The sequence below is a fragment of the Neolamprologus multifasciatus genome, chromosome 11 (assembly GCF_963576455.1).
Source record: "Neolamprologus multifasciatus chromosome 11, fNeoMul1.2, whole genome shotgun sequence".
NCBI lineage: Eukaryota > Metazoa > Chordata > Actinopteri > Cichliformes > Cichlidae > Neolamprologus > Neolamprologus multifasciatus.
Window position 1 is genome coordinate 35,172,251 of NC_140449.1, and position 19,989 is coordinate 35,192,239.

At 45.7% G+C, this 19,989-nt stretch overlaps 1 protein-coding gene across 4 annotated transcripts; it reads right to left on the bottom strand.

Moving 5' to 3' along the window:
* Positions 1-1,016: 1,016 nt before the first annotated feature.
* trim33l (tripartite motif containing 33, like) lies at positions 1,017-18,816 on the bottom strand. 4 transcript variants are annotated; one of them, XR_014876687.1, is made up of 15 exons: positions 18,339-18,815; positions 16,350-16,412; positions 15,808-15,943; positions 14,927-15,053; positions 13,398-13,514; positions 12,461-12,575; positions 11,941-12,087; positions 10,365-10,476; positions 7,625-10,161; positions 7,323-7,513; positions 3,902-4,004; positions 3,746-3,802; positions 3,437-3,559; positions 2,229-2,589; positions 1,017-2,182 (listed from the first exon to the last, which is right to left on the bottom strand). XR_014876687.1 is itself a non-coding variant. In XM_085176359.1 (14 exons), the coding sequence occupies exons 1-14, from the start codon at positions 18,354-18,356 to the stop codon at positions 2,302-2,304; spliced, it is 4,128 nt and encodes a 1,375-aa protein (XP_085032485.1). In that variant the 5' UTR covers positions 18,357-18,816; the 3' UTR covers positions 1,017-2,301. The 4 variants fall into 4 exon arrangements, 3 of the variants coding, with proteins under 3 accessions (XP_085032485.1, XP_085032483.1, XP_085032486.1); XM_085176359.1 differs by having other exon boundaries at positions 1,017-2,589; positions 18,345-18,816; XM_085176357.1 differs by having other exon boundaries at positions 1,017-2,589; positions 18,339-18,814.
* Between the last annotated feature and the right edge of the window lie 1,173 nt (positions 18,817-19,989).

Genomic DNA, 19,989 nt, shown 5'->3' on the forward strand with positions numbered 1-19,989 from the left:
GGCTCCACCTGCTGGCTCCCAGCTAAACAACCTCATTCTTCCTGTTTTTCTTCAGCAGCCGCAGAACTTAACTGATTATTATTTTCCTCAACAAATCATTTAATTTGTTATCAAAGTTGGATTAATTTCCAAATTTAGACCAAGATATCTGATCTTTATTCGTTACTGGATCTCTCGAGGCCATATTTGCTGTATAAATCATGCAGACAAATATGTGAGCTTTTTATCATCGACTCTAAGACTCTCGAAGTCTCTCCTCGTGCACCTAAAAGTTTACATTTAATCATTTTGTTTAAAAGCGGTTTGTCCCACCGCACGATTTTCAGCCTACCGAGAAATTTCAATAAGACAACGATCAAAGTCTCGCGGGATTTCCACAGCGGACATTTGGCACTTTCACGCCCTCCTGATGCACGCACGAAGGGATTTGTGTTCTGAGTAAAGAGGTGATTTACAGTCACATGAAAAAAATATTTAATGGTATTTTTAAAAACACAGCCTAACATTTTCTTTGATAAAATGTACAGCAGAAGAAGAATCCACGTTTAGATTTGAGTTCTTCTTCAGTAGATTTTTATGTTTTCGATGAGTCCAACCAGCTTCTGTTCACATCAAAGTAAAATTGTTTCAAATTCCTAAAAAAAGGGACGTAGACACAGACTTTCACAATAAAGTTTGAACACAGGTTTGTGCATGACATCGAACTGCGCACACAAAGAAAGGAGTCGGAGTTCCCCAACCAACACAAACATGAACCGGCTCATTGGTTCCACAGACTGAAGCATGTGATGGGATCCGTTTGACATGTAATTATTAAAGAAAGAGAAGACGGCGACATGAAGTGATCAGAAAACAAATCGAGTCATAAAGCTGGAAGGAAGGAATAAAATCTGAGACCTCAGCAGGATGTGGGTCAAACACTGAAGACAAAGATCAAATACAGAGTCGCCTGTTACAATAAATCACAGGTCGACTGATTGCTCACAGTAAATACACGAGACTCGTCTCAGAGCCGGTCAGTTATGGAAGAGAACGTTTATTTTAATGTTATATTTTATATATATGTTAAACAAAGTAAATCGTAAGAGAAAACACAACGTACGTGTAAAACATGAAATATCAAACGAGAAAACTAACCTGTAAACATGTCGCGCTACTCGCTGCAGCCTCAGCTTTCAGGGGAAACACCAAAAACACGTTACGGCTGATCAGCTGCCGAAGAGATGAAGTCTGACGGTAGTGAAGGTTAAAGGTAACAATACCGCCACCGAGGACTCCGCTGTAGTTACAACCGCGAGAAAAAAGTAACAGCTTCATGCCTGAATGAACGTGTCACACGTACTTTACATAAGGCGGTAAAATCGAGCCCGGCACAAAGTCTCACAGGAAATCACCAGTTTAATGTTTATAAAGTCACAGCACAGACACTCGACCGATCGATGCCATCATTTCATCCCTTTTTGAAGAAAAATGTGAAATACTGAAAAATTATTGCCTCTAAGATGCGACCACTCCCGGAAAAATGAACTTTTTCACACCAGAAATATTGTTTAAAGTTCAGACCAAAATCATCGATTACGACTCGCAGATGCAGCGAACTGAGTGCAGAAATACAGAAGCGCTGGCGAGGACGCGTCCCGTCCACAGCAGAGGAAACCTTTAGCGGTTTTCACGCTGTCAGTGAGACGACGGGTTAATACTCCTGTGGGATTACACGCCGCGGCCACTCAGACACGGACTTCCTCATCAGCGGCCGGGTTTCCAGGCTTCTGTGGGCGGTTTTAAATTAAGGCACATGGTGTTTCTGAAAAATGCTTTTTAAAGTTACTCGTGCCTTAACTGTCTACAGCTGCCGCGGTCACATCTGCCTGCTGTGAGCTCAGATACTTCCTGTAAATCAGAGTGCAGCACAGCTGGAGGAGCTCCCCCTGCACGCCTGCAGGAGCTCCAGCACCGAGCGCACAGCGCCGAGCTTCCACCAATCAAATCTGCATCAGGACAGGTTTTTATTTTCTTTGAGCCACTGAAACTCTGATTTTGGTTTTTAACAGCAGCGAGGAAACAAACCGATGAAGGCGGAGCAGACGAGCGCGTTTCCATCGCGCTACGTTCAGTCTCGCTGGGCTTTTCACACAAACTTATGACATCTGAAGACGACCACTTGCTACAGGAAGCTGCGACGGTCATATAAGAACTATTGTAAAGGTCATATAAGAACTATTGCTGAGGTCACTCGTACATTCACGGGTTAAAAAAGAAAAAAGCAGCTGTGCAGAGTTTTCTTGGTCATTTCAAACCTCCTCAGTCATCGTTTCTCTTTTTCCTCTTTGGACCAGGACTTCCCTTTAGATCCAGAAAGTCTCTCAGTCTCTTCCTGAAGTCCTCGAGTTTGGATTCGGGTATTAACCCTTCTTCTTTTCCCAACTTTAAGCTCTCGTCTTCTCGGCCGTGCTGCGATCTGCTTGCGTGTCCAGCGGCAGTTTGCGGGTTTGAGTTCGGTGCGGTGAGGAGTGAAGGATGGAGCTCCGAACTCAGAGTTTCCACCAACTTCATCTGGAAACTTTCCCGCAGTTTCTGCAACTCGTCGTCCTGAAAACAGCAGAGAGAAGGCAGAGTGACGGCTCGTCCTGCTGCTCGGTTATCTCAGCGAGTCTGCGCTGAAGCCGAGCGTCGGCTGCACAGCAAACATGGCTGCAGGCGGTGAAATCAGCCCTGAATTCTGATTATTTATTTTCAAACTACACGTCCAACATCTTCAGACGTGAAACACCTGTGAGGACGAGAAAGGAAGCCGGAGCCTCGACGCCACACTCACATACAGCAGTGCTCGAGAGGTCGGGAATAATTAGACGACACTAGCGGACAGGTGTCACCTGAACAGGTAAGACTGACTCCAGGTCATTTTCCTGCTCTCTCTTTAAACTCGGGGAACTAACAGTAGCAGCAGGTTAACAGGAAGCACGGCTTCAGCCGCTAAAAAGGCGCCATGTCCTTCAGGTTTCTTCGACGGTTCAGGGACAGGCGCCGCGGGGTGAGGGGCGGGGAACAGCTGATCAGGACCACAGCACAACTCTGCTGCTCTTATCACCGAGGCAACACCACTCAGGCTTCATGGTAAAACTCTGCCTCCTAGTGGTGAAAGTTTGAGGTTCAGTTTTAAAATAAATATCTGCATAAAAAAGTTGGACGTTATGAAGGCGAGCCATGTTTTACTTTGTTCTTATAACTGAGCAGCTGTGCTCACAGCACAAACAGCCCTTTAGAGACCTGGATTATTATTATTATTATTATTGATGGAATAATTAATGTGTTTCATCCATCCGGCATTTTAATTTCATGATAGTATCAAAAAGTAGAGTTTAATCTCATTAATTCATTAAAGAGAGAGAAACAGTTCATTGGGCTCTGTGTTTGACTCCACCCACTCCGTGCGTACCTGAGAGGCGTCTTTAAACAGAGTCCACATGTCAGAGACGAGCTCCGCGGCCGTTTGATACGGAGGAGGCCGGCGGAGGGTCAGGCGGTCCGATATCGACTTCAGCCGAGACAAACCGCCAAACTGAAGAGAAGAAAACAGAAAGTGACCTGATCAGGCTGCAGGAGCGCCACCTGCTGGTTCAACGACAGCTACAGGAGACCCTTTATTTTGCATTTCCCATATTTTCATTCATGCACCTTTTATGAAGTGTATAAACCTGTTAGCTGCTAAAAGCTTCTACTCTGACGGAGCTTTGTTCAGACTGACCTGAGAGCACCGACTGCAGACTTCAACCTTCACATGCAGAACGAGACTCTCGCACCTCTGAAAAACAAAAACATAACACACAAAACTTTAGAAGAAAATCTGCCACAAACTGATGGAGACAAGAGTCACTTTGTGAAGTGAGGTGCAGACGCTGACCCTGAGGCTCTGCAGACTGAGGCTGGTATGCTGACGTCTCTCGGTGCTGTAGGGGTCCGACGGGTCTGACAGGTTCTGACATAACGAACAGGCCCACTCTGACCTGCAGGACGAGGACAAACAGCAGAGGTCACTTCACTGAGTGATGTTACTGACACTCACAGTCTGCACTTCCTGCAGAGGTTTGGATGCATCTCAATCATCCAGGTAAGGAAGACGCAAGGAGCTGATTCTGTTCACCTGGACGTTTTCAGAGAAACGTTTCATCATCATCCAGGTGACTTCCTGTGTCTCAGCTGACTGCAGGTTTCAATCTTATAAACAGGACATTTGCATAATGACTGAAACCAGCCCAGTGAAGGAACAATGGGCTGGGAGGTCAGTTCCTTCATCATTAAGACTTGTCATCACAGCAATTTGCAGTAGGGCTGTTCGATATAACGATATATGACGATATAAAAACATCGTTTCATTTTACGCTGTCGTTTGTTTCGTGGTGTCGCAAAATAAACTGTTTACGGCGATATGTTTTCATGTTTTGATGTCACTGTTGTTATTCTCTCTTTCTCTTATATTTAATATAACCACACTACAGACGGACAAGCGCCTGTTTTTATGCGTCGTCGTTAGCAACAATGACGGTAACAGCATCGCGTGTCCGCTTGTTTATTTTCCACATAAACCTTTCACAATAAAGCTCAAGATCCTGTTGAGACTTTTAAAATAAACCTTAGACTCCAACGTTAGAACAGGCTTTTTCCCGCAGCACGCCGTGTAATAAATACTCAAAGAAAACGGCGCCGTTACAACTTATGTCTAAAAATGTATCGTTTCATGCATCTGTTAAAACACTCGACGCGCAGCTGGAAACACTTCACACAAGTCGAGCTGCCCGAGATTCACAGAATTTACAGAAAATGTTAAAATTTTGTGACTTATATCGTTATCAGACGATAGACGTCTTATATCGTGATATGAGATTATGGTCATATCACACAGCCCTAATTTGCATATTAATGATGAAGGTGACCTCCCAGCCCATTGTTCCTTCACTGGGCTGGTTTCAGTCATTATGCAAATGTATGTTTATAAGATTGAAACCTGCAGTCAGCTGAGACTGAAGACGTCACCTGATGATGACGACATGAACAGAATCAATGTTAAGAGACTTCCTGCAGAGGTTTGTGGGATTGAACAAAAGTATTTTATCAGTATAATCATTGCTTTAACAATATAACAGAAAGCTTTAAGATGGCCTTAAAATGTTTATGCATATTGTTATCATATTAACCTTTTATTCCAGATGATTCATTGTTATCATTTATTCATTTATATCCTTTTTATTAAGCTTTGAAGTTTAAAACATTTATTCAATATATTACACATATAGTTTCAGTGGTGTACGTGCTGGCCTTCTGTCTGGTGGAAAAGGTTACAAGGTTCAGCTGGTGAGGTGACACTGAGCGCATTTCATGCTGACTGACACACACACACACAGACTCATTTATAGGTGAGAGGTTAAGCATGTTTGCTTGCAACTGCAAAATTGTCTCTGCAAAAAGAGGAATAGTTTCTTGCAGGATGTGGGTCTGGTGAGAAGACGAGAAGTGAAAGTCAGAAGGCTGACAGGAAGCAGCTGCCGTGGAGACGGAGACAATGTTATTTTAAACTGTGTTAAAAGTCATTGTGGTTTTGAAACCTATGTATGACCTGTATCTGTGACATCATTAAATTTAAGCCCTGATGGTATAAAGCATCTGCTGATGCTCTGTAAGTCGGGGATCAGCGCTGTCTGCGTACAGCGGCGATCCCTTCACGCGTGCATTAAAATCATCGTTTGACTTCACCTGGCCGGATCAGTGTTGTTATTTTGAAAGTTGACTACTTCCTGTATCCCTCCTCAATATTTGAACCCAACAGGTTTCATAATAAAAGTAAATCAGGAAAGTGTTTTATTCATAATAACTTAAAATGAAAAAAAACTTTTTGAATAGGCTTTAGATGGATTTTCAATCCAATGGTCACATCAGCTACGGCTGCTCGATTATGGCAAAAATGATCATCTCGATTATTTTCACTGAGATCTCGATTATTTGACAGTATTTATTTAACAATAACAATGTGTTGAATAATAAATAATAAATACAAAAAAAATAAAATAAAATAATAAAATAACCACAGGACCAAAAGCTAAAGCATAAATAACTGCAAGCATGTGACAGCATTGCTTACAGCCAGCGTGAAGTCTGGGAATCTACCCAACACAAAAACATGAGGAGAGCATGTTTTTTTCATTATATGAACACAATGTACATTAAAAAACATTATTTCTGCTGATAAACAACAATAAAGTCCTCAAACAAACAAAAACTTCTGCTGTTATTTGTGTGCAGAAAAAAACTGATTTGAAGAAAGGACCTTTGGACTGGACTGCTGACCTTTTTTTTTTATCTCCTTTCATTCTGTAATTGTTTTATGTAAGAGCAAAGTTGACCCAGTAATATCAGCTCAAAGTCTGTTCACAGAACATGCTGCACTTTGACCCACGTTATAAAACACATGGGTAAGAAAAACAGGGTCCAAGGGCCAGAAATGCTCTGTGGAACAAGTCTAAGCCTGCGATCATACAAGGAAAACTAAACATTTATCAGAGTAGCAAGAAGGATGGCGCCTACCAATCTACTGCAGCGCTAACACAAAGACATGACACCTATGGCCATTCAGCAATGAACCAAAGGCCATGTATGATTTTGCACTGTAGAAGGAAAATCTCTGCTAACTCCACCATCATCCAGGCTAGGGCTGCTCGATTATGGCAAAAATGATAATCATGATTATTTTCACTGAAATTGAGATCTCGATTATTTGACGCTATTTATTTAACAATAACAATGTGTTGAATAATGACTTTAAAGATTGTCAAAAATAATATAAAATAGTGCAAATACTGATAACAGTGCAAATGTTTGCAATATAAGAAATAAATGAAAAATGTAAACATCTATGTTTAGTGAACTTTGCAGTGTTGCTCTGTGGTGCAGCTACGACACTGCAGCAAAGTTTACACACTGTGTCTACTTGATCCACGTCTGACTCTGAACCCATAATGTTTCCACACACTGAAGTTTTTTTACCTCTTTTCAACCAACAGCAGTCACTCTCCTCTCCAAATAACTTCTGCTGAGCTTTCCAAGCTTCCCTCGGGTCCTCTTATTGTTGTGACGCGTGTTCGAAGCGCAGAGAGGTGCGCTCGATTTGCCACACGGAGCAGCGCGAGAGTAAAGCACGAGGGAGGGGCTAATAATCGGCTCAGTCATTTTTAATGATGTTGAATTGTAATTTAGATTAAAATTGGATTAATTGAGCAGCCCTAACTTCAGTCATCTTAAAGAAGCAAAAGGATTAAAATTATTTTTCTTACCAAAAGTCGAGTCCAACTGGGGGGACGTGGCAGCCTCTGTGGTATCCTCGACCGCAGGCCGAGCAGATGATGGAAGTGCCGGGTGACGCACAAACCGAGCAGGCAAGAATCTCCAGGGTTATCGGAGAGTCTGGAGACGATTCCAGCTTCGTGAAATCCTCTTCGTCAGCCGGCACGTCTTCGGCATCGGACTGTAACGGAGCACCACGACAACAGTCTCTTAAAGCTGACCGGCTCATTTTATAATCCAACTTTCTTAAGTTTGCCTAGATTACAGATCGTGTTTCACCAGTGCGTCCTACCTGACAGTCGTCGCTCATTTCCTCCAGGTAAATCTCATCTTCGGTCTCTCCAGGTAACAGACGGAAACTGGGAAGGGACTGTCCAAATCTCGGCAGGGACACAGGCAGTCTCAACACGGACACTTTGGGCTGCCACCGACTCAGACTGAAGTCCTCCTGTCCAATCACGGCGCTCGGCTCTTCGATGTCCTTGTCAGGAGTTGGTGCGTCGTCTTTTGGCTCGAGGGCGTTCGGTTTTGCTTCGTCAGAGACACAAGTGGCGTGCTCGGTTTCTTTCGTTTCCTGGACCTCCTCAGTATCTCGTATAGTGTTATCACGGCGAGAGTCAACCACCAAGCCCTCCACGGGAACCTGCCGAGTCTGTTCCTGAGGGGAGGAGCTGCTGGGCAAAGCCGGGCTCGTATCCTCCACGGTTTGCTGCTCTGACGGTAACGTGTCGCTCGGTCCGTCACAGTTTCCCGCAGAAGTCTCTGGACTCACTTCTGTGATGGTGCTTTCCTCGAGGGCGCTTCGTCTCTGCGCCGAGGCCGGAAGGAAAGCACGACGATCAGGAAGCCTGATGAGAGCAGCCTCGTTGAGCAGCACCTGATACAAACTCTGAGTGTTGGTCAGCATGACGATGGTGGGCTGGTTCCAGTGAGGACCAGCGCTTTGGTTCAGAAGCTGCAGCGGTTGGACGGGTTTAAGCGAGGATCGAAACTGACCCGCCAACAGGGGGGACGAGGAGCCGGCGGGCAGCACGCTGAGAACAACCGAGGAACGGGAGGCGTCAGTTTGGGGGAGGAACAAATAGCTGGGAGATGAACAACTGGTGGCGGAGGAGGGAGAAGTGACGAAGGACGAGAAGGTTGGCGTGAGAGAGGGAGCGAAGATCTGTGACGTACTGAGACTGCTGACGGGAAAAAGCGAGTGAGACATGTGGAGCAGCGAGCTGCGCGTCGCTGTGGAACAGGTGGTGCTGAGCGGGGTGGCGGAGGCGGAGTATACGAACGCTACAGAGGACGAAGCGGACAAGGAATTCCAAAGAGATGAAGGAATGCTGACGGGAACGGGCGAGGAAGCGTTACCGCTGCTCAGAACAGCACAGGTGGATGTGGGTGGGCTGGTGGAGGAGGAGCTTATGGTTGTCGAGGAGGTGGTGGTGGCATCAGAGTTGACTGGAACAAGTAGGTTACTTGTTTGGGGGAGGAGGCACCAGGAGGACACGGGACAGGCGGAGGATGTGGAGGAGGAGGCTGGAGAAGCCAACACCAGACTTGAATGCGTAACAAGAGGTTTGAAGTGATTCGGAGAGGCGCTCGGCGAGTTAGAAATCTGAGCAGGTGGGCAGGTGGAAGAGACGGTTGGAGGAGAAACAGACGAGGGGCAGGCGGAGGAGGAAAGATGAAGATTAGACTGATCGTAGGGCGAGAGCCACGCCGAAGGGCGACACGTGGAACTATCTGGAACGACCGGGTTAGCGACACGGCTGCCGAGAGTCTGGAAAACAGACGCGGTGGTGGCTGCTGGACAGGTGGAGGTGGGAAGAGGGGTGGAGAAGGAGGAGGAGGGAAACGCAGACGACTGATTGGTTAAATGCGGTGACGAGAAGCTACTGATGGTAACAGGTGTGTCGGGGGAGGTGTCGGTTTGAGTGATGGAGCCGGTGAACACTGGAGTATAAGAGGAGGAGGAGGAGGAGTGGGGAAACATGGAGGTTGTGGAGGACGGAGGAATAGTGGGCTGACTGGACACAAGTGCTGACAGACTGGGACGGGTGGAGATGGAAGGAGTGATGGAGGACGGAAACATGGCGGTCGTGGAGGACGGAGGAACGCTCGACTGGGCGGACACAGGCGTTGATGGTGGAGGGAGAACACTGGTGGTAGCTGGGGGGTTACAGTTCATAGCTTTGCCAGGGGTGGTGTCAGTGGGCAATGGAAAGGTGGAGGTGTGAGCAGGAGGAGTAATGGAAGTGGAGGAGCTGGATAAGAGCGTGCACGAAGGAGAGGCACGGCTGGTTGGAGCGCCTGGGCCATTACAGGATGGGGGGAGGGGCCTGTTGGAGGTTGCAGGAGAGGTTGTGGTTGGAGGGAGAGCGTGACTCAACTGACCCGACGGGGAACTCGAGGGCGGAGATCGAGGATTGACCGAATCCCGAGCGCCGACCTGATGGTGAGTGAGGAGGTTATAAAGGGTTAGGTTGGGCGAAAATTTGCAAAACGACGACGAACTTGTCTGTGAGGATGGAGAAGGTGTAGCAGCACAGTCATTAGGAACAGGTGTAGCACTGGAAGCGGCCGTCTCCGTTTGGGGGCCGGGGTGGAGACAGGTGGAGGGAGACGTGAAAGAAGTGGAGTCTCTTCCATGTTGGGGGGCAGATGAGGATGTAAAGGACAGATTAAGCGAATGAGAAGCAGAGGCGCTGTCCATCACGGTGCTGGAGATGGGGTTGCAGGTGGAGGTGGGAGGAGGGGCAGCAGGAGTCGCCGGAGCTCCTGTGTTTTTATCCAAGGTTGGTGGCACCGCGAAAGGGATCCACGAAACATGAAGGTTACCTGGAAACCGAAACAATGGAGGAAGAGAGATGGAGGAGGGTGCAGCGATTATTTTCTCTCGATTAAACTACATCCAAACTCAAACAGCGTCAACATGAACTCTGAGCTCGTGGACAGAACGATTCGGTTTGGTTTCCACACGCACGGTCGAGCGTCCGCTGCAAAGCTGAAGACACAACGTAAACAAACATGAGCGGACTTACAAAGCTCAGAGAGGGATTCCTCGTAACCCAGCTTGGTAATGAGCTTCACTTCAGGCATTTTCAGAGGGGGGTCTGAGTCCTGATCTAGAAGCTCCTTCATCTGGGTTTTAATCTGGAAGAGAAAACAAAGCCGTCTGCGCTCTATGTCACCAGATTAACGTTTTCTGCAGAACAGTGTTGTGTTTTGTTTTCAAAGATTTTTATAAACAATGATTATCTGATAATGTCTATGATTGGGGGACGCTCATAGGGATCCCTGTGCATGACATAAGAGTCACACGATGTGCCAAACGTCCCTTTTTAGGGGTTTTAATCTTTGTCGAGCCAGCTGAGGAAGGAAAGCCTGGCTTTGATGGACGTAACAGTGAGGACTGGCTCCTCCCACAGTTTCGCATCTACAGCAGACATTAGTGAAGATAGCCGACATCCATGAACATGGAAACAACTCCAGTCTCTGTCTTTGCTTCTAATTGTTGTTGTTAGATTTGTGTCATGACTGTTCATGTATGATTTACATGTTTAACCCTTTAAAGCCGGTCAGAGCAGCACGCTCCGTTTTGCGTAACTATTTTTAAATCCCGGTAGCTCTGCAACCACGTGAGCTAGCACAATAATTGTTTTTGCATATGAAACCTGAGGAGTTGTACTTACATCTTATGCCATCAGCTTGTCCTCGGTCACAGTTTCCACATATAACTTTGCAAAAACTGCATAAAAAGCACTTGCAGCAACAAAAATATAATATTCCAGAAACACGCTTTGCCGATCCGATCAGCTGTTCATAACACTTCCTACATTGGAATAGATGTCAGCGCGAACTTTTGCATGTCCGCCATGACCTGCCCGAAACCGGAAGTGACGTCATTTTTGCGGAAATGTCGTTTTTTTTACCATCAGGGCCTCATGAGCCTATACTGGTGTTTTTAAAAGTTATGTTTGACTTTATGACTTTCTGTGTCGTTTCTGGGATGCTTAGGACTCATATTGCACTGCTGGAAATAGTTTATTTTGATGCATATGCTGCTTTTTTGCAAATTTGCATTATAATATTTATTTTCGTTTTTCCTGCAGTGTATAAAAATTGGTGTATTTCAAAAATAAAACTATGAAGACACTCAAAATAAATTTCCTGTGGTGGGAAACTAGTTTGTGCAACTTTTTTGTATTTACAGTTTTGAGGGATAAGCCTCTTAAATTTCTCCAACTAGAAATATATGTTAAAAAAACAAAAACGATTTTCAATTTCTTTGTAGTTTATTGCACTTTTTTGCAATTTATGTAATTACTATGCACTTAATGCAGACATATTATTAAAATCTGGGCTGTAATGGTTGTATTGATGTATAGCAACTTGAAATGCTCCCAAAAATGGCTCCACAGCATGTAAACATATAATATAAGCTCTGGCAGACTTGGTTCTATGGTAGGTCTTAAAGGGTTAAACGTCTCTATCGCTCTGTAAAGACTTCAATATTCAATATTAGTCACACAGCATTTTGAGAGTCAGTGTGCCTCGCATGTTTTCATATTATGGTTTGATGAGTACAGCTGCAGTGTGTCTGTCACATCTCTGTACCAGTGCGGTGTGTGAGAGCAGCGTCCGCAGGTCGGTGAGATTTCGGGCCTTTTCGAGCGCTTCCTTCATGGACGTTTGGCTCTGCTGGAGCTGCTTCATCTTCACCATCCTCCCATGAATCTGCTCACATTCCAGCTCATACACCTTCTACACACACACACACACACACACACACACACACAGCATGTTTTAATCATTTTTTAGGCGCTCCATTTTCTTGTATTTTACCAGAAACGTTGGCGTGCGAGGCTGAGTGAGCACAGACGCTTGATACTGAGAGCAGCAGCAGATAAGACTCAAGGCTACGCTGAGGAGTGAAACTCATTGAGCTCATAAACTCGGTTCCTATTTTGAGAAAAGATTTGCGTCACTTTCTAACAAATGAGAAATGTGCGCTTGAAGCTGAGGCAGCGGATCAACTCAACAAAGACTTTTAGATACAGACACTGCAGAGAGAAACAGGAAATGACATCAGCCTGCTAGATAGTCAACAATATTTAAAACAGCTGATGGATGTTACCTGTATGTCTTTAAGGAGTGACATCATTTTCGCTTTCAGAAGTTTGGCAAACGCGACGAATCCCGCCTGCAGCTCGGTCCTCAGACGAGACTCTGTGTGCTCGATGCTCTGCAGCCTGAAACAGCAGAAGCACGAGGGGGGGGTTATTTTCCAGAAAGTCCTCAGACGGGACAGCGAGCACCTGAGGAAGGTTCAAGTTATTAATACTAAGTAGGAACGAGGCGGCGACCTTTACCGCGTGGAGACTCAGAACAGTCGAGCTCAGCAAAGAGACGTTTGGTAACAATTTGATGAAATTCAGCGAATGTAACAAATTCTCTGAATGTTTCCAAACATGAAGATAACGAGTGAAAGTCTGTGAGGATTCACAGCAGTGGGAGTGTTTCATGTTAACGAGCAGTAACGACTTCAAACCCAACGCAGTATCGTGATGATCAGGAGGCCCCGCAGCCTGTGGCGAGTGATACTTGGATCCTTTCCTGTTTGAGACGTCACAGGTCAGGATGTTTATCAAGCCACGCTGCACTTTCCAAGGTCAGCCACACATTATTCCCATGCATCCATGCTCCTCTGCTTATCGTTGTCAGGGTCACAGGGGGGGGTGGAGCCTACCCCGCAGAGTACACCCTGGACAGGTCGCCGGTCTGTCGCACGGCCAACACGTAGAGACTGACAACCATTCACACTCACGCACAGTGTTCACGTTTACGAGTATTTTCAGTGCCACTGTGGAAATTGAAATGTTGTTTTTTTGGCCTCTGCGGCAGATTTCAGGCCCACAAATGATTCGACCAACACAGAATTTAACTGAACGCACAGAGACGGTGTTTTTGTGTTGGCCGGTCTGCACACAGTTAAAGCAAAGAGTCTGGGACACCCGCTCTGCTGATGAGCCATCGTCTTTTCAGGAAGTAAACAGTGAAATCATCAGCTGTACCTGGTCTCCATGTCCTGCAGACTCCGCCTCACCGTGTCCTCCTGCCTCTTCGTGGAATGAACGAACGCGTCCAGCTGCTTCTTCAGGCTGACCACCACCTCGCCCACAAAGTGGTACCTGGAAACAAAAGCCGCTCACGGCTCAGTGCGCCGGCTCACGTCTGCACTACAACCACTCTTTCTGAGCTTCCTGCTCCAAAATGTAATGCCCAAATGTAATTGATTATTTCTCTGCAATTACAAACGCTGTCCTTACAATCTTGGTACCAAAATAAAGCTAACACTTGGGAGGTTTCATCAGAGGTGTAAATATTGAAGCAGATATTACTGTGTCAAAGTTACTGAGACTGGAACACAGAAAAAGTAAGTAGATTTTATCCTCGCCTATTTATTTTTTTTAATTTTTAGCATATAACCCTTTGAAAAATATGCCTCAGATCACATTTGGTTCCAGGATTTCAGTAACCAACATATAAACATCATCTGTGCAAAGATTCATGTTTCTAAAGTGAAACAGTGAAAAATTACAGCCCTGTCAACACATGAATATCCAGACGTTGTACAAAAATGTCCAATTTTGGCACACAATTGGACACCATGCCAGTTGATTTTTTTAGGTATTAAAGAGCAGAAATTAATAAATTTTATTAACAGGCCTAAAAATGCTTTTTTAAATATATTTTTGAAGAATTAACCCCACATTTACATGGTAACGGCCCTTTTCTGCAGCGCATAGAGCGTTTGATTGGCCTCTGGCCCTTTAAACTCCGAGCGGCTGTAACTTTGGTTTCTTTTGCTCAATTTGCGTGATTGACTCTTTTTAATCGTTTGAGCCAATAGAATCAAAGTAATGATGCCACGTTCACGTCACTTCAACCAATCAGACGTTGTGATGCCAAAACCCACGTGGGCCCAAATTTGCTGCTTGTGGTGTCTGTTCGGTCACGTGTCTGTAGGAGGGTCTAAAATGGAGGTTGTTGACGGAAAACGGCTCTGATGCAGCTAGGTAGGCATGGCAACTACTGTTAGTCACGTGGCTACCCGCTACCGGCGAAAATAATGGAGGAAATCGGGACGGTAAGCCAATTTCTGTCTTAGCGCATTTGCGCCGCTGTGTGTTTTTTGTGGTCTTCTTTTGCGGCTCATTCAGTGAATTTTGGTCTGATCCTGGTGAAACTTGGTGTGTGGAGTCAGTGATAGCTCTGGAAGCTAACCAGCCCATCTTTAGCCGGTTACATGAAGTCTGAAGAATTTCTGGTTCGGTTTTGTTCGTTTAGCGGACTTCTGCGCATTTACGTAACTGCTCGTTTAATCACGGCTTGTTTTCGGTGTGTTTGGTGGTTGTAGAAATGGTTTATGTGACATTTTAGCTGAGATTCTGAGGTTTCTGTGGATACCACACATGTCTGGACTTATATTTCTCACCCCGCGTTATAACCGATTAAACGTGATCTCCTCCTTTTTGCCCCCGGTACCGGGGGGGTGGGGCTTAAGTGGTTTTAAGTCAAGAACGCGTCCGAGCCGGCTCACCTGTGGTTCATGTGAGTCGTCAGCTGACAGTCTCTGCAGGTGAGCAGCTTACAGGTGAAGCAGATGAGCTTGAGTGGCTCAGACGGGTGGAGTCTGCAGAACTTGGTGGGAGAAGACAAGATGTTTCCTGAAGACACACACACACACACACACACGCACACACACACACACACACACACAGATTATCACTTAGTTTTCTCAATAACTGATCTCGATGATTACTATAATATAACAGGTTGTAACAGATGAGGTAAAATCAGGTTCCCACTGAAACAGTCTCTGCACCGAGCGCTTTCTAACAGACCTGAAACAAAGTATGAAAATAAAGTAAAATATGTAACAATGTTGTACAAATACTGAGCGTTCTGTGTTTGATGTTATCTGCGGGACTTTCCCGTCGTTTCCACGTGTTGGGCTCGGAGCTCAGTGGAAGTTTGGCAGGTGAGGGAGACGCTGGAGTCCTGACACGCTGATGGTGTAAACAAAGACGTGTTTCTGAGATGAACACTGCAGAGACGGGCTGGGCTTAGCAGACCACTCCCCATTAAAGCGAGTCGTCGTTTCTACAGCTCGACTCGTCGGGTCAAAAAGACTCAACTCTGTCAGTTCTTCAAAAATAAATAAAAATAGTGGACTGAAGCGCCTCTGGCTGCTCCTGCAACCATCACATCCTGTTTCATTTGTATCAAACTCCAATTCATGAACCAAAGACTTCACAAATGTGGCTCACACACACTTGGATGTGCTTCTACACTTTTACAACATATAAGATCTTTTTGAAGCTCGTCACTAAGTCAAAGGTCAACAGTGACGGTCAGCTGACAGCAGAGAGCCGTTTCTCTCCAACAGAATCTGGATCTGGGTGTGGGTGGGGTTTTTACCTTCTGGCGGGTGATGGAGGAGCCTGTGCGATCTGGTCACCGTGACTCTGCGATGCGCCGACACACAGACGCCGCACAGAGCTTCATTGCAGTCGAGACACCAACATGCGGCCGAGGCTGCGTCGCAGTTGCTGCACTGAGGAGATGAGAAGGCGGAGACGTTCACAGGTGAGAGCGAGCTCCAGCTGAAGGTCTTTTCTTTTATCAGTCTATTTAAATGCCATAAAAATCACACAAATTCACGTTTCCTGCACGTACGGACCACCGGAGATCCTGAAAGTGTGTCACAAGACACAGAATGGTCGTCATAGGGCTCGTGGTGTCTTCACCAGCCTCACAGTGTTCGACGTGCATGCAAACACACACTCACACACATTAATGAGACTTTTTACCTGGATAAATAAGGACTAATAATAAAGAAATGCTGCTGCAGGATCATATGTGAATATTCTTTGGTTAAAAAGCTCAAAGCAGGAGATCCTGGTGGTGAGGTGCAGATAAATAAAATAAGCTGGAGGTTCCCACGCCACCGTCTGAGTTACCTGCTGACTCAGGTCGTCTCCTGGTGCTCCTGTCGCTTCCATGTTGCTCAGCAAAGTTGCTTCCTGAAAGACAGAGAAGCTGATGAAGTCCGGCAGCTATGATGAGAACATTTGTGGCGTTGGTGATGTGCCAATCTAATATGTGAATCAATAATCAGTCTGATGCTGACACAAAAAGCTAGATCTGACATTGGTGACATGGTTCCCCTTTACTTTATCAGGCGACAGCAGCAGCTAGCGGGAGCGCTAACACGGAGGAAGTGATGCAAAGAAGCAGGTTCAACAAACTCTTTGTTTTTGGTTCCAGAAAGGCTGATCACAGATTATGTGCATGAGTAAAGTGGAGCTCTGATCCCAGGATTCTCCACAGCAGAGAGTAAATAAGGAGTAACTATGGAGGAGCCTCCATGTTAGTCTTTGGACACATTAGTGTGCACCGTGATGCTCGTCTTAATCAGGACGGGCTCGCGTTAATGAGCTCGGGTCGCTCTGTCATCATCATAAACATCTGCAACAGTCTATCAGTGTTTCAGTTTCTTAATAAAGTTCAGTAAACATTTCACGTTGCAGACGGACGCCGCAGCCTGTTTTTATAACACACCGTCTTTGCTGTTTTATAACTTTATCTCATTTCAGCCTTCAGTGACAGACGGCGGCTTTCTCACAGACGCGTGTCTGTAACTGAAAAAAATACAATTTGAATTTAAAGTTTTGTCTGTAAAGACAAACAAGCTGCAGGAAATTTACATTTGAAATAGTTCAGCACAGTTTTGGAAGGATGGTCTCGTTAAATACGAACAGCTTACAGATCGTGGACAGAATAATGTACGATCAGCTGATCAGATCCTGATCAGAGATCATTCGACTGGATCCAGGTTGGAGTCTCCTGCCGTGTAGTCGGACCTACTGAGACTGATTTATGTGATTTATATTAATTTAAGAGACTGAATCTTTCAAAATGTTGAATTTATGAACAAATCGATACAAAATGTGAACACAGTGAAACTCACTTTAATCTCATTTCAGCCTCATCTTCACTCAGTGACTCAAAGGGGGCACAGATATACGTATATATACCCTCACTGTGTTTACAGCCCCTTGCTGCACTTTGAGAAAATCTTCCAAGTGAACAGACTAAGCTCAGACAGTCTGTTACCATGGCAACCGACTCAGAGTTCAAGTTCACTCTCTTTAACAGGAAACCTGAGTTTCATCTAAGAGCTGCTATTAACGGTATTTGTAGTTTGAACTGCTCATTTTTGTGCGATGGTGCTGTTTTGTTGGTCACACAGCTGCAGCGTTCGTGCAGTCACGTGGGGGACAGCGCAAAGGTTTCTGACTGAGACGCTGCTGCAGATGGACACAAACAACTTTCTGGGAAACATCGTCCATTACGTCAGAGTCTGACCACGCAGCTGTCGTAATAAAAGTCCATATGTGACCTCCAGAGCTGAGTCCACGTACTACAGTAACCACGCTGTTACTGAAACAACCGCAACTCAGCGCGTCTCCTCTGAGCCACATCTGACACTGGGCTTCGTGGGTTTGTCACGCTCAAGTCCACCCTCACGGGAAAAACCGTTAGAGCCACACATAAAACACACGTAGGCGTGTCTGTGGAGGCTCTCGGTCATCCAGGTCATGGACGTTTCACCTCTCATAAGTCCTTCAGTTACAGGGTTTAGCGTGTCTCCTCTAGTCACGTCACGGAGCGCGTGTCTGATGGCCAACGTGAGCCGAACGTCATGTAAACACAGAGGAGCGTCCCAAGCACCGCCATGACGTCATCGCGCGGGAAATGGAGTTTTTGCTTCCCACGGTCGCCAAGTGCTGGCTCGGGGCGTGGTCTGACGAGTGGCGCCGCGATTTGGCGCTGTGTAAATAAACCTGAGCTGAGCTAGACCCGGACCCGAAACGCCGCTAAGGGGGCCGAGAGCCCCGTGTCAGAGACCAGCTCCGACACCGGGGGTTCAGCCGAGATGGACTCACCGTCACCGTCCGCTCCATCCACAGACACGCACACCGTCGACATTCACGGTAACACGAGTCCTCCCGGTTTAGCCTGGAGCCGCTAAGACAACCACAACGACGGAACCAACAAGAACCGTTACGAACACAACACAGATATAACTTCCGGCCCGCTTCTTCTTCGGGTCCGTGCAGGTGACGTCCCGACTGTGAGCGTATTACCGCCACCTGCTGGTCGCCACCGGAAACCTGTGGTATTTACAGACCTGCTGCAGGTTTGGGAAACAGCGGAGCGTCAGTGACAGGAAACACATTAATACACTCATCGACCACCTCGCTGCGAGTCGCTTACTAACATAAGGAAACACATTAGACATAAAACACAACACAAAAACACACATAAACATCAACCATCAGCTGTCGGACCCCCTCTGTTGTGTTGTTGTTGTTATATTCATGGTGCTGGAAACCTTCCTCGGAGACGTGGGTCCACCGTGGGTCCACCGTGGGTCCACCGTGGGTCCACCACATCCCGGAGGTCCGCTGCTGGACTGAGATCACGTGACTGTGGGCCTTTCAACAGGTCAGTTTGCCCTTGTCTACATGCCTGAATACGCTGAGCTGCTGCCACGTGATTGGCTGGTTGGCTGGTTACATAATCAGGGCTCAACAGGTGTACCTAACAAAGTGTCCAGTGAGTGAATATACTGGATTTTAAATATTTTATTTTGTTCATATATATATTTACCTATTTAAATGTATTATTATTTAAATACATTTGAGATGTTAACATGTTTTGAAAGTAATTTTATGTATTACTCTAAGATAATTAACAAATTAGTAAAATTGAGTTTATTACTGGGAAATCGAGGTGGATAATAAAGAAAAGAAGGGGCGTGTCCTGTCTGTTTTCACTGTATCACTTCGCACCAAATGCAAAGATGCTAAAAACATAATTTTTTAAAAAAAGATGTCCTGATGTTACGACAAAACCGTGTCCTCAGTCTGCTGCTACTGATTTGTTTCTATAACAAGTTGAGCTTTTCTGCTCTTTCCAGAATTATAATAATTACAGCTTCACTCAAATATGACTGAGGTGGTGAAGCAGCCATGCAAACACACAAAACTCTGCTTCAGATTCAAATGAAGACACGGACCTGAGACCTGATGCAGCGACGTGTTCAAGGTTTGATGCTGTGAGAAAAGCTTTATTACACTTACAGACTAAAAGTGCAGAAGAAGGTCAGAGAGGATGGATGCACGAGCGCAGCTCACAGGGTATCGCCTCAGTCTGGCTTCATGGTTTCACACTTCATTCACTCACCATGTGGTGGTTGATGGAGGTCAGTCTGAGGACTCTTTGCTTCTCAGATGAATTTGAATAAGGCCGATTTTTGCATAAAGAAAAGACTCCTGATATCTTTAACCAAATAAACCTTAATGAGCACTTACCTTTCCTGATACTACATCTGGATTTACATCAATTACGATGACCTTCTGATAGAGGACGGAAGAGCAGATGTTTATTATCTGGACGATTTTACCTGTTTCCAGTTCAGCAGACTGGATGCTTCTCTTCATGTCAGCCGTTTTATACATTTTGAGGCTCTATGAAGACAAGCTCACTAGAAAGAGAAGTGAGATGAAATATTCACTGATTCAGTCATTTAGC

Bases quoted from the DNA above. Each gene is read 5' to 3' on its own strand.
- trim33l (XM_085176357.1), bottom strand. The intron at 13,515-14,926 runs GTGAGCCGGCTC...TTTTGTTTCCAG, and splicing joins ACGACTCACATGAACCACAG to GTACCACTTTGTGGGCGAGG. The intron at 12,576-13,397 runs GTACAGCTGATG...CTGCTGTTTCAG, and splicing joins CTGCAGGACATGGAGACCAG to GCTGCAGAGCATCGAGCACA.